A 12,399-nucleotide genomic window follows, 5' to 3' on the forward strand; every position below is an offset into this window, starting at 1 on the left:
TTGTCTTCAAAGTAGCAGTTGATGCGCCAGCCTTCCATCTGAAAACCATCCGTGGAACACGGTTTTTTCACAGAGTGTCAGCTGTATGTTCATGGTGTCACGGAATACTGATTGTCTTATAGATATAACGTATGTAGTACTATTAAGATATTGAGTATCAAAACTACTAAGATCTATATTCTATGAGCAATTATAAATTGTTTGAATGAGGTGATTTTGTGTTTTCAAATATTAATTTTGTTAATTCTAAAATTATTCGTAATTTGTGGAGTAAGTCTTATTGATTTTATTGTCGTTTAGTCCTTGTTATGCTTTGTTCATTTATTTATCTGTGCACATATTCTCAGCTCTGTAGTAAATTCATTTTACTTCAGTGTGGAACATGAGAAAAAGGTCAGTCAATCAATTTTTCTTCTTCCAAATTTCAGTTGTAAATTAAATATATTATTAATGATAAACATTTTTGTGTGTTTTCGAAAGAACGATTATTTTAAGTCTGAAAATTTAACCACACGCTATAGAATTTCAGTTAAAAAAAATACACATTCTAAAAGGTTCGTTTAATTGAATATTTTATATTCCCACAATGCCCGATTTATTAATATTCAATACACAACTTTCGCGATATCAGCTCTTCTGTGATGGAGGTACCTTCAGTATTCTGATGAACGTTTGGATGGGTATAAGATGTATTCATATATCATAAACTAGCTGTGTAAATAAGGATAAAAGCGTGTATTTTGTTTACATCAGTTGTTGGTATACATGTACATATCAAGAATAATTGTTTGAATTAGGCCATTTAATTGAATATGAAAATATTTTTATTTCCTCTTCTGCAGGAGTGATATTTTAATCATAGAAAGATGGTGATTATCGATTTTTGTTTTAGCTATTCTATTAAAAGGTAATTCCACCCTTCTAGAAGTATAGGTTCAATCTTATATTTCATTGTTGATTCTTCAAATAATATATCTTAGTAACAAATAAAAATGATAAAATAAGTATGTTACGGTATAGTTGCAGAACTGTGGCTCTCTGAAAAAAATTAATATTGTGACGAAACAGGGAGCTACATATCCACCCCTTATAAAAGCCTTCGATTTACGGCGCACAAAAAGCTGCGTACGGTTGAATCCTGATATCGTTGTATTCTTGTGTTGCTGTCTCATAATTTTTTTTATATTTATTTTTTTAAACATACATACAGTATATATATATATATATATATATATATATATAAAGCACAGAAATAGCAATGAACTCTTAAATGAACATAACTGCCCTAAGTGAAGAAATATTTGAATTAAAGCACAGAAAATTTCACTTTATTTGGATACCCACTTCCGCCCCTACCCGGGGTTGAACTCACGACCTACGGAACCAAATCTCCTAGCAGCATGTAACCAGCGCGCTAGACCGCTCGACCATCTAGGCAAGTCTAAAAAAAAACTTGCTTTCGATGACGATGGAATTCTCGCCACGTTGTCACACGCTACACGGTCATTGAGAATATATATATATATATATATATATATATAATCCAAATAGAAAGAGTTGATATCACACAGTCAAAATAATTCAATAAAAAAATCAGGAAAATATACAGTTCCAAAATATATTTAAATCACTAGCGCTTTCTGGATTTTAACATCCATCCTCAGGTGAATACAAATTTTAAATAATCTGTATATTTTCCTGATTTTTTAATTTTTTTATTGAATTATATATATATATATATATATATATATATATATATATATATATATATATACACAATGTATACATGTATATATATATATATATATATACATTCTGCAAAGAAACTTGTACAAAATGTTTATAACAAGCTACCAAAGGTAGATGTAAATATTCTTTTCTGATTGAGAGAGAGAGAGAGAGAGAGAGAGAGAGAGAGAGAGAGAGAGAGAGAGAGAGAGAGAGAGTCATTCATTATCTAATACATGTATATTAAAGGTACATATATATTGAAAAAAAAATTAAGAAAATAAAACACTTAATGAAATAATTGATTCCAGCGTTTCCAGCAAGTGTCAAACAAATCTTTTTCACCATTTTTATATGCAATATGTTTCTGAGTTTCATAAAATGTATTCATTAGCGATATCGCAACATTTACATTCAGTGTCTTCCCTTTACATCTCATAGTATAGATATAATATTTCAGCCAAAGAACAAGATTATTTTGTATAGTTTTCTTTTCATCCAAAAATAAAATTATTTTTTGTTATTGATATTTGAAGATTGGTTTTATATGTTCAAAACAAACTTCAAATTCTCTTAAGAAATGCTGAACACTATCACATTCCCAAAACAAATGTTCAATTGTTTCTTCTTCTATCTGACAGAATGTACAATTCTTATCATCTCTAATTTTGATTTTGAATAAGTATGAGTTTGAAGCTAAAATTTTGTCCAGAATTCTATATTGAAACCATTTCAGTTTACAATTACTTGTAACTTTAAAGGGCAATCTGAAAATCATTTTCCATTCTGTGTCATTTAATTCAAATATTTCATTCCACTTTCTTTTACCAGTAGGTTCTGTGCAGTTTTGATTGAGAAGAGTATAAAATTGTCTTGATTTTTTACATCGTAGAAGAGTATATACTCCACATAATCAGAGGGTTTGTTAACTTAATTAATTTTTTTTGTCAAACTTGACTTTTCATCCATGCTTTAATAGCATTGATAACACTCATATATCGGTCAACAGGTCAACAGGGGATGCTTACTCCTCCTAGGCACCTGATCCCACCTCTGGTGTGTCCAGGGGTCCGTGTTTGCCCAACTATCTATTTTGTATTGTTTATAGGAATTATGAGATTGATCACTGTTCGTTATCTTCACTTTGCATTCTAAAAAATTAATTTTCACTTTTGGATAAATGTTATAGAAAGATTCATATGTCAGGAACAAACCCTCTTCATCAATAAAGTCATTAAGGTATTTAATATTGTGAAACACGGATTTATTAAGAAATGCTCTCCAACCCACAAGAAAATTAGAATTGTAAAATATTGGAGTATCTGTTGTTACTGTAAATGGATTACCTGTATTGGTTTTTTTTCGAGAATTGTTGCAATACTTTTATTGGTTCTAGAAGAAATTCCTTGCTACCATCAAGTATAATTGATGTATAATCAGCTAGTTGTGAAACTTTCTTTTCATTATTATTTACAGTTATACCTTTAATACTTTTAGTTTCTCTTATTTGTATAGCTAAAATTTCTGCACAATGAAGAAAAATATAAGGTGATAAAGGATCACCTTGTCTACATCCCCTTTGAATTTTGAAAGATACCGAGAGATTGCCACCTTGGTAAATAGTAGATATGATGTTGTGATAGAATAATGTCACCCATTAATGAATATCAGGTCCAAACTTATAATAAGTTAAGGTCTTTTGTATAAAATTCCATGAGAGGGTATCGAAGGCTTTCTCAAAGTCGTGTCTCATAAATTTAATATAAAAAAATTCTTTATCTATTTTTCTACTATACTTGTGTCCAAATATACCTTCATATATTCATTAAAATCCCACACGACCCGAAAACTTACAGCTTCAAATGATTTCGTATGTTGACGTAACCATGTTAGGTAACCGGTCAATTCGAAACCTGTTGCTCTTGGTATCTCTTCATAAAATTCGTTATAAGTTAATTATTCGCTCTTCATTTATTATCAACACAAATAATTAATAGAAATTAAAAATATATAGTTTTTGTAAAGGTAAAATAAGCTCTTGATGAATGAAAATGCTACAAAAGCCCAGTATGGTCTTTAACACACTCGTGTGGCAGGGATGGAGACCGGCCTAGGCTAATGAAAGCCGCATTGCCGTGATTTTACCTATTTGAATAATTATCATTTAATGGAACAGGGGTGATATATTATTAAAAATATTTAGTTAAAATATTTGTGTGGATATTAGTTCACATCTAGACGCTATTGTGCCAGTATGGAAATGAACCGGAATTCGAATTGACTGGTTTCCTAACATGGCTACGTCAACTTGAAACGAAATCATCAAAACCTGTGAGTTTTCGGGTCGTATGTGGCTTTAATGAATATTTGAAGGTATGTTTGGACACAAGTATTGTATAGTAGGAAAATGGGTCGGATGAAACCGCAAAACCCGAGGCCCCGTGTCACAGCAGATGTAGCACAATAAAATCCCTCCCTGCTTAAAGGCCGTATGCGCTTAGCATAGGTCTAAACTTTGCAGTCCTTCACCGGCAATAGCGACGTCTCCATATGAGTGAAAAAATTCTCGTTCAACAATATACAACCAACCAGACATTGGAAATTTTATTTATTTTTATATCCACTAATTTAAAATCTAAATAGCCATTTTCACTTTCCTTGGTAAATTCTGACGCCCAGGACATTAAAGAGAATTCTCCTTATCTTCCATGCCATAGGCCTAAACTAACCTGGCCGTTTGTACACGATAAACTAGCGCTTTTTTCCCCTATCATCTTTACATGTAAAACTTACACGGTACCAATTTTGATGCAACAGATGCGCATTTCGACAAATAATGTCTCTTCAGTGATGCTCAACCGAAAGTTTTGAGATCCGAAATAACAGTAAACTTGTAGGCCCTGTATTATCTTAATTTTTCGTGTAGCTAATGGTATTCAGAAAACCTCGTCTCGTGTTTTTGTTCTAAGAATAGCTGGCTGGGACAGAAATATCTCAGCATCACAGCTTCCGTTTGTTATAGGTGGCGAGGCAAAAACGATGAAATTCAGCGGCGTGTTCAGTAATTATTGCGCACCAAATAGCGATGCATTTAATCCAAAAATCATTGTGAGATTCCGAATGACCGTTCTTTTCAGTTGATAGCTGCATAATTCGTGGGTTTTATTTCGAAAGGATTTCTCAACGAGGTGCAGAATTTTTTTTCAAAATGTCGCCGGCTGAGTTGTATACCCAGTTCATCTATTATGATCGGTGATAGGGCATTTTTAAATACGGTTTCTATGCGAGATTTGTATACGTCATTTACATAAAGAACGCCCTGAAGTTTAATATTGATCAAACATACACCCGAAATACCAAAAGAACTGAACATTCAAAAATACGAGGAGGGGTCCGGAAGCCCTGTCCACAAGCACCTGGGTGTTTACTTGATCAAGATGTAGGGCTCACGGCGGGTGTGATCGGTCGACAGGAAATGTTTACTCATCGTACGCACCTGATCCCACATCTGGTATATCCAGGAGTCCGTGTTTGCCCAACTCTTAAATTTGTATTCCTCAAAGTAGTTATGAGATTGATCACTGTTCGTTATCTTCACCTTTTCACACGTACAAAATTAAGACCATGTGACTATTTTGTAGACTGTATAAATTGTAGATATTTTACTGTCAATTGTTGATGCATACGAAGTTACGTGCGTTGGAATTTTCGTATGTGATTTGCAAAGAGTTTTACGAAATGAATTTCAAATTTTAAGTCAGAGCATAAACATTTTAAAGGATAAATGAATGTCTGAGTGTAAGTACAAGTTCTTGCACTTTAAGCAATGAAGAGCTGTTTAGTTATGTTAGTCCCCCCCCATTTTTTAAGAAGTGTAGTTGTAGATTTTTTTTTTAAAAATCAGCATAAACCCAAGAATTATTAAGTTACATATACGAGCAATTTTAAGGGTATATTAAATATTTTGAAATAGCAAAATACAATAAAAAGACAACATGTTAACTTACATGTATGTAGACATAAGAAATTGGGCCTCCATTGTTATAGTAGTAAATGGGAGACACAACATGTGTTTAAATTACGCATACGTTTATGACTTTTGGGTACTTCTCTATCTTTTTTTTTAAAAAAAATTCTCAATCCCAAAAGCATATATATGTTGCAAATCTACATAAAATCAACTCCCATCAGTACATTGATTCAGACTCAGTTCTTGATAAAGTGCAGGAGTGGAGCAGATGGGGCGGAGTATGGCGGCTAACCTTTAGGCTTTTAACAGTACCACCATTAGCAATCAGTTTTTTCTTATTTATATTTTATTTATTTTTTGATTATTTATCTATTATCATTTTCAAATCTTTAATTTTATTATTCATAATATCCGTGTGTAGTCCCTATCATTGGCTAAATTGCTGTCTGCCGTGTTTCATACCGATTGTTAGACTGCTTGTGACACTCTGATTTGGACTACGGATTACTTCGTTTCCCTGATGAAGACAGGGTTCACGTCAGGTTTGACCGGTTGACTGAGGATGCTTAACTCCCCCCACCTCTGGTACAAGTGTATGTCTAGGGGGTCCGTGTTTGCCCAACTGTTTATTTTGTATTCCTCATAGGAGTTATGCGATTGATCACTGTTAGTTATGTTCACCTTTATAGGTTTTTGTACACGTTGTTACTATTTATTTCTTTATTATTTTATCGTTTTGTTTTATCTTTCGTCAAAGTTCAACACCAGTATTTATTTCTTTATTATTTTATCGTTTTGTTTTATCTTTCGTCAAAGTTCAACACTAGTTACTTCCAGGTGCGAAATACTTATGATGACCAGTCATTAGAGCGAGTTGACAAACCGCTTAATTATACTGATCAGTTAACCCGTTCTTTGTTTATAACTTTAATTTATCTAGCTTAAGAGTTAATTGATTCAGTTCAGCCTTGACGCTCGATCAGAATTATTGTGCCATATTGCACTCGATAACTTCAATATGTAAATGTTCTGTTTGTTCTCAGATTTTGTAGTTTAGTTTTATTTTATAAAAGTTTCCATGTCTATATATAGATATTCTGTCGTCCCGAAGAAGGGACATGTCTTCCCGAAAGTTATACAATTTCATATTGATTGTTCGTGTGTAAAGGGGGGCCTCTGTAAGCAACAGTGTGAAAATGGCGATGATTCGTCACCAGTTTAAAAGAAAACAACTTACGACTTTGTAAAACGCGCCCCAGACTTTTGGGGGATGCACTTTGTACAGATGGTGGTACCACTATAGAGGCATTTGATGGCACTTCTCGAAAACGACAGCAACGAGAACTAACTTTAAAAGACAACATTCCATTAATCGATAAGTCGTCACCAAGAATAGCACAGAAAGATTTAGCAGTATAATGTTTTAATAGGAACAACAACCATAAATGATATTCTCAAACGGGGGAGGGGATGGGGAGGGTAGCTGATCAACACCGCTTTCCGGTCTTGATAGGTGGCGAAAGTTCCCCTATCTTTGCAGTAAGGTTTTTTTTTATCATGCACTGTCAAAGCATTGTCGTCCTATTGAGTGTATTGTGTTTTATTTGTCGGATTTGTTAATTTGTTTAACATATCTCTTTGTATCTATGTTATCTTACACATAAGTGCTAATAGTCTTGTACGATGGTTTGCTTTGTTTAAATACTCTTATCATTTATTTCCTCGATATATGACATTTTCAATTCCTGAGAAAGATGTTGTATTTCATTTCTATAATAGAACAATATTTGGGAAACAGAGCACCACCCCATCAGCTTGACGTAAAATATATTTATGAAAATACAGTTTTATCTAGGCATTGTACACATGTGCACGAGAATAACGTCAGCCCCCATTTTCCTACTTGTTGGTAAGGAAAAAAAAGTATAAATTCATTTCCCATAGAGACGTCAATACTAACCTTTGTACCTTTCACTAATTAACTATATACTGTATAAATTTAGATTGGTTGGTTGTGTGTATTGTTTAAGGTCTCTCCCGAGAATTTTTCACTCATATGGAGACGTCACTATTACCGGTGAAGGGCTGCAAAAATTTAGGCTATGCTCGGCGCTTACGGCCTTTGAGCATGGTCAATTATTTTAAACTTTTATAATATTCTTTCAATTACAAACAATTTCACTCTTGATAGTAGCCAATCAAACTGCATTCGGGGGGGGGGGGGTGTTACTCTCATTCCATTGAGGAAGTGCAGTAGAAGTCTTTCCACCACCCTTCCCTCCTCTATTGGCATTTTATTTTTAAGATTTGACAATTATAAGGCGGAAACTGTCCCATCTTTGGCACTTTTTAGAACTTGGCAAGTAGGATTTCTGTTATTCTGTGCTGTCAAAGCATTGTTGTCCTATTCATTGCATTTTATTTGTCGGATTTGTTAATTTGTTTAACACATCTCTTTGTATCTACATGTATGTTATCTTTCTCATAAGTACATAGTCTTGTAAGATTATTTGCTTTGTTTTAAATTCGCGTATGGCGTGTAATACGTTGCTATATTCGATAATCTTGTGATGTATATTCAATATCTTGTGATGTATATTCGATATCATGTGATGTATGTTCGATATCTTGTGATGTATATTCGATATCTTGTGATGTATGTTCAATATCTTGTGATGTATATTCGATATCATGTGATGTATGTTCGATATCTTGTGATGTATATTCGATATCTTGTGATGTATGTTCAATATTTTGTGATGTATGTTCAATATCTTGTGATATATATTCGATATCATGTGATGTATGTTCGATAATCTTGTGATGTATGTTCAATATCTTGTGATGTATATTCGATAATCTGGTAATGCATATTCTATATCTTATGATATACGTTTGATAATTTTTAACATATATTACACGATATTGAATATACATCACAAGATATTGAACATGTATAACAAGAGCATTGAATATAGCAACGTTTTACACACAATATACGCTTGTCATTTATTTCCTGCTTATTTGGTGATTTGCCCCCTTGCAATTTTGTCCTGTTACAGAAAAGCTTTTATCTGGTAAAGCACGAAAGGAAAGTCCAATTTCGTCTCAATTAAACATGTCTCGAGATTCAGTTTTGTATTTTTGCTTTTGAATTTGTTTAATACCCTTCAACTAGTTCTGTTCCCATGGGGACCCGGGTTAGAATAGGTCCTCAGTACCCCTTGCTTGTCGTAAGAGGCGACTAAATGGGGGTGGTCCTTCAGATGAGACCGTAAAAACAGAGGCTCTAAGTCACAGCAGATGAGGTACCATAAATACCCCTTACTGTTTAAAGGCATAAGTGCAGAGCATAGGCCAAAATTTTGCAGCCCTTCACCAGCAATGGTGACGTCTCCATATGAGAGAAAAATTCTCTAGTGGGATGTTAAACAATATACAAACAACATACAATATACAATCAGTCAACCAGTTCTGAGTCGACATCTTCACTCTCACCACATATCTTGAAATGAGCAATATTAAATCTATTCTTCAAAGTTTCAAGCCATCCAGTTTGGATGCCAAAAAAATTTCAATCTTTGATTCAGCTCATTGGATTTCAAAGTCTTGGAATGAAACAAACTTTTAACAATCCAGTCACGTTTTTCAAAGGTTGGGTTTTTCTTCGTAGGCCTCTCCGAACGAGACAATGATGATATTACTTTTCATTAATTCTCAGGTGACCGACAAGGCCCAGGGGCCTCTTGTTAATTCAAAATTTGGAAATCATAACTTACAAATTCAAGAAATAACACTGATATGGTTATAGCAGAAGCAACCCTCAAACACAATGTTCACAGGTATCTGAAGCCGAATTGAAATACTTTTATTGTAGTCAATGTAATCAATAAGATATCTCATATATATAAGATGCTTTTTAAAAACCATTCAAGCAATATAGAGAAAATATTGTTAACAGTATGAAAAAGAAATTAAAATAATTTCCTATCGATACCGATACACTACAACTCACAATATGTATAGACTGTATATACAGTGATCAGAGTATGCACTTTGGAATTAAGCAAGGACTCCCTAATATTAAGTGGTACCCGCTGACGAAGAAAGCATCGAGTGGTTGACGATGTCAATGAAACATGACCGGGTGGTAATGGTATTGAAGCAGTATTAGAACACTCTCTGAAATGAAAGAAACTATATGCATGAACTTTGAAACTTAAATACACGGATCAGAAATTATATTCACCAGACACGACTTGTGTTCATTAGCATCAGAACATACGGGCTAGCTAAAGTCTGAACTTACTACATATACATTGTATGCCGTATTACAATATACCCTAACATGAATTTCTTATATGAACGATTTCCGTCCCGTGGGGATCCGGGTTAGAATAGGTCCTCAGTACCCCATGCTTGTCGTAAGAGGCGACTAAATGGGGCGGTTCTTCGGATAAGACCGCAAAAACCAAGGTCCCGTGTCGCAGCAGGTGTGACACGACAAAGATCCCTCCCTGCTCATAGGCCATAAGCGCCGAGAATAGGCCTAAATTTTGCAGCCTTTCTCTGCCAATGGTGACGTCCCCATACGAGTGAAAAATTCTCGAGCGGGACGTTAAGCAATAAACAATCAATCAATGAACGATTTCCACTGACTGCAACGCTCAAGTTTGAATAACTCGACAGGAATATCAACCCACCCATACTTCATTCCAACCTTTGAAGAAATTCTTGGAGATCGGTGAGTAGTTTGATTTTGTATAGTTGTTTTACGCCGATTTGGCGATACTTGTACATGTACCTGCTAAGAGGGAATTGAATACCCGTATGTGCATGTGGGGCCGGGTTATGCTACGGATTCAACAGTATAGGGCCGGAGTTATTGCTGCGGATTCAACAGTATAGGGCCGGAGTTATTGCTGCGGATTCAACAGTATAGGGCCGGAGTTATTGCTGCGGATTCAACAGTATAGGGCCGGAGTTATTGCTGCGGATTCAACAGTATAGGGCCGGAGTTATTGCTGCGGATTCAACAGTATAGGGCCGGAGTTATTGCTGCGGATTCGGCGGTATTTCAGTCGTACATGTACGTTAATCTCAGTGGTAAATCATTACGATTCCTAAAACATTCATTCATGTAATGAAAATAACTGCATATTTTCTAAAAATCAAATGAAAATTAAATCTTCACAACAAGCCGACATTTTAACGTCGTGCAGAAAATAAGATCTGACAACACAGTATATCATTCCTATAAGTATGCATCTAAATAATTACCATTGACCCGGAGCGAAATACAGGAGCACCTTGGACTTGTTGAGGTACATCACTTCCATCTAACTTGGGACTAAATAAAATTCCTCTTCTGAAAAAGTACTTAATAATGTTCGTACGTCTAATTGCCCCTGGTGGGGCTGTATAACTTAAACGGTCACGGTCCGATTTCCTCCAGTCGCCAAAATACTCCCATCTTCCACTAGGGGGCGCCCATGTGTCCACTATGTTGTACGGATCCGTGAATTTCCACTCTGAAATTTCATCTACATTGTTCAGATTGGTCTTTCTCGACTGACTTTTATTGATGTCCATTATACGACCCATGAGACTGTTATAGAAATGACGCTGGGCTAACATGCCTAAATTTGCGTTATTTTGCACCGGGTTCGGTTTCAGTCCACCTGCTCTTTGGAAAGTTGACGGTGACGCAATTAAGTTCGGGTTAGATTGCGTATTAAACTGTCCAAAAGCAATATCCCCTCCTTGTAAGAATGCAGCACAAATCAGCATCCAGAAATTGTGGAAATCCAGCATCTAGAAATATTACAAGGTGTAAACAACCTGGGAAAATCACACAACGATTATCCCCAATAATGGGCCATGTAATAAGAATAAAGACTCGCAGTCAGCTGAAGATTTATAACTAGTATTCTATTTCTGTATGTTTCTATGTTTTCAAATGACTAAAATTAACCTTGATGAATGAATCATATTGCATGTAAGTAAGCATAGGTTAATAACATTGTTCTAAATTTTATAATTGCAATTCTAAGAATAGTCAACTGCTTAATTAGTTTCATAATGTAACACTGTCGAAGTAAAGAGCGTTACTTTCAACACAATTTTCTTTTCGATCAACCAACAAAGAAAATTATTAACTTATAAATTTTCCTTTTCTATTACAAATCTTAGTCTTACCTTGGTTGCCATGTCCAATATCAAATGAATCGCCAAGAACCTGTGAAATTCATTTATAAAACAGTATCATTGTGTATTCAAGCGATTACATCAAAGATTAAAACCTATCAAACATGTCAACATTTTTGCTAATGCAGTTTCCCGAATATATTTTTTTCGATCCAAATTTCAACCATTCAGAACAGGTGTGCCGTACGTGTAAGTGCATGCTATTAAGATCATCGGACTTTTCAAGTGCGTGGGATCAATATTAATGCCTGATTTAATAAAAAATATTGTCTCTTGAATTAATAACCTACAAAGACAGCACAGTACACGAGATAAAACACAATGGATCTTTTAATAAACTACTATTTCCATAAATTAAGAGCTGATTAGTGCCTCGACAGACATTTGATCTCTTACGATATGAAAATTTCTAAAAATATATGCGTAATTAATTAAAAGTCACCTATAAGGCGTGTTGGACTGTGATTTATATACGAGACAGAACAGTATGTTCT

At 34.5% G+C, this 12,399-nt stretch overlaps 1 protein-coding gene across 1 annotated transcript; it reads right to left on the reverse strand.

Annotated features, from left to right (window-relative positions):
- Positions 1-9,545: 9,545 nt before the first annotated feature.
- LOC125651781 (uncharacterized) lies at positions 9,546-12,102 on the reverse strand. Its single transcript, XM_048880537.2, has 3 exons — positions 11,897-12,102; positions 10,979-11,512; positions 9,546-9,880 (listed from the first exon to the last, which is right to left on the reverse strand). The coding sequence occupies exons 1-3, from the start codon at positions 11,906-11,908 to the stop codon at positions 9,869-9,871; spliced, it is 558 nt and encodes a 185-aa protein (XP_048736494.2). The 5' UTR covers positions 11,909-12,102; the 3' UTR covers positions 9,546-9,868.
- Between the last annotated feature and the right edge of the window lie 297 nt (positions 12,103-12,399).

Source organism: Ostrea edulis, chromosome 5, assembly GCF_947568905.1.
Source record: "Ostrea edulis chromosome 5, xbOstEdul1.1, whole genome shotgun sequence".
NCBI lineage: Eukaryota > Metazoa > Mollusca > Bivalvia > Ostreida > Ostreidae > Ostrea > Ostrea edulis.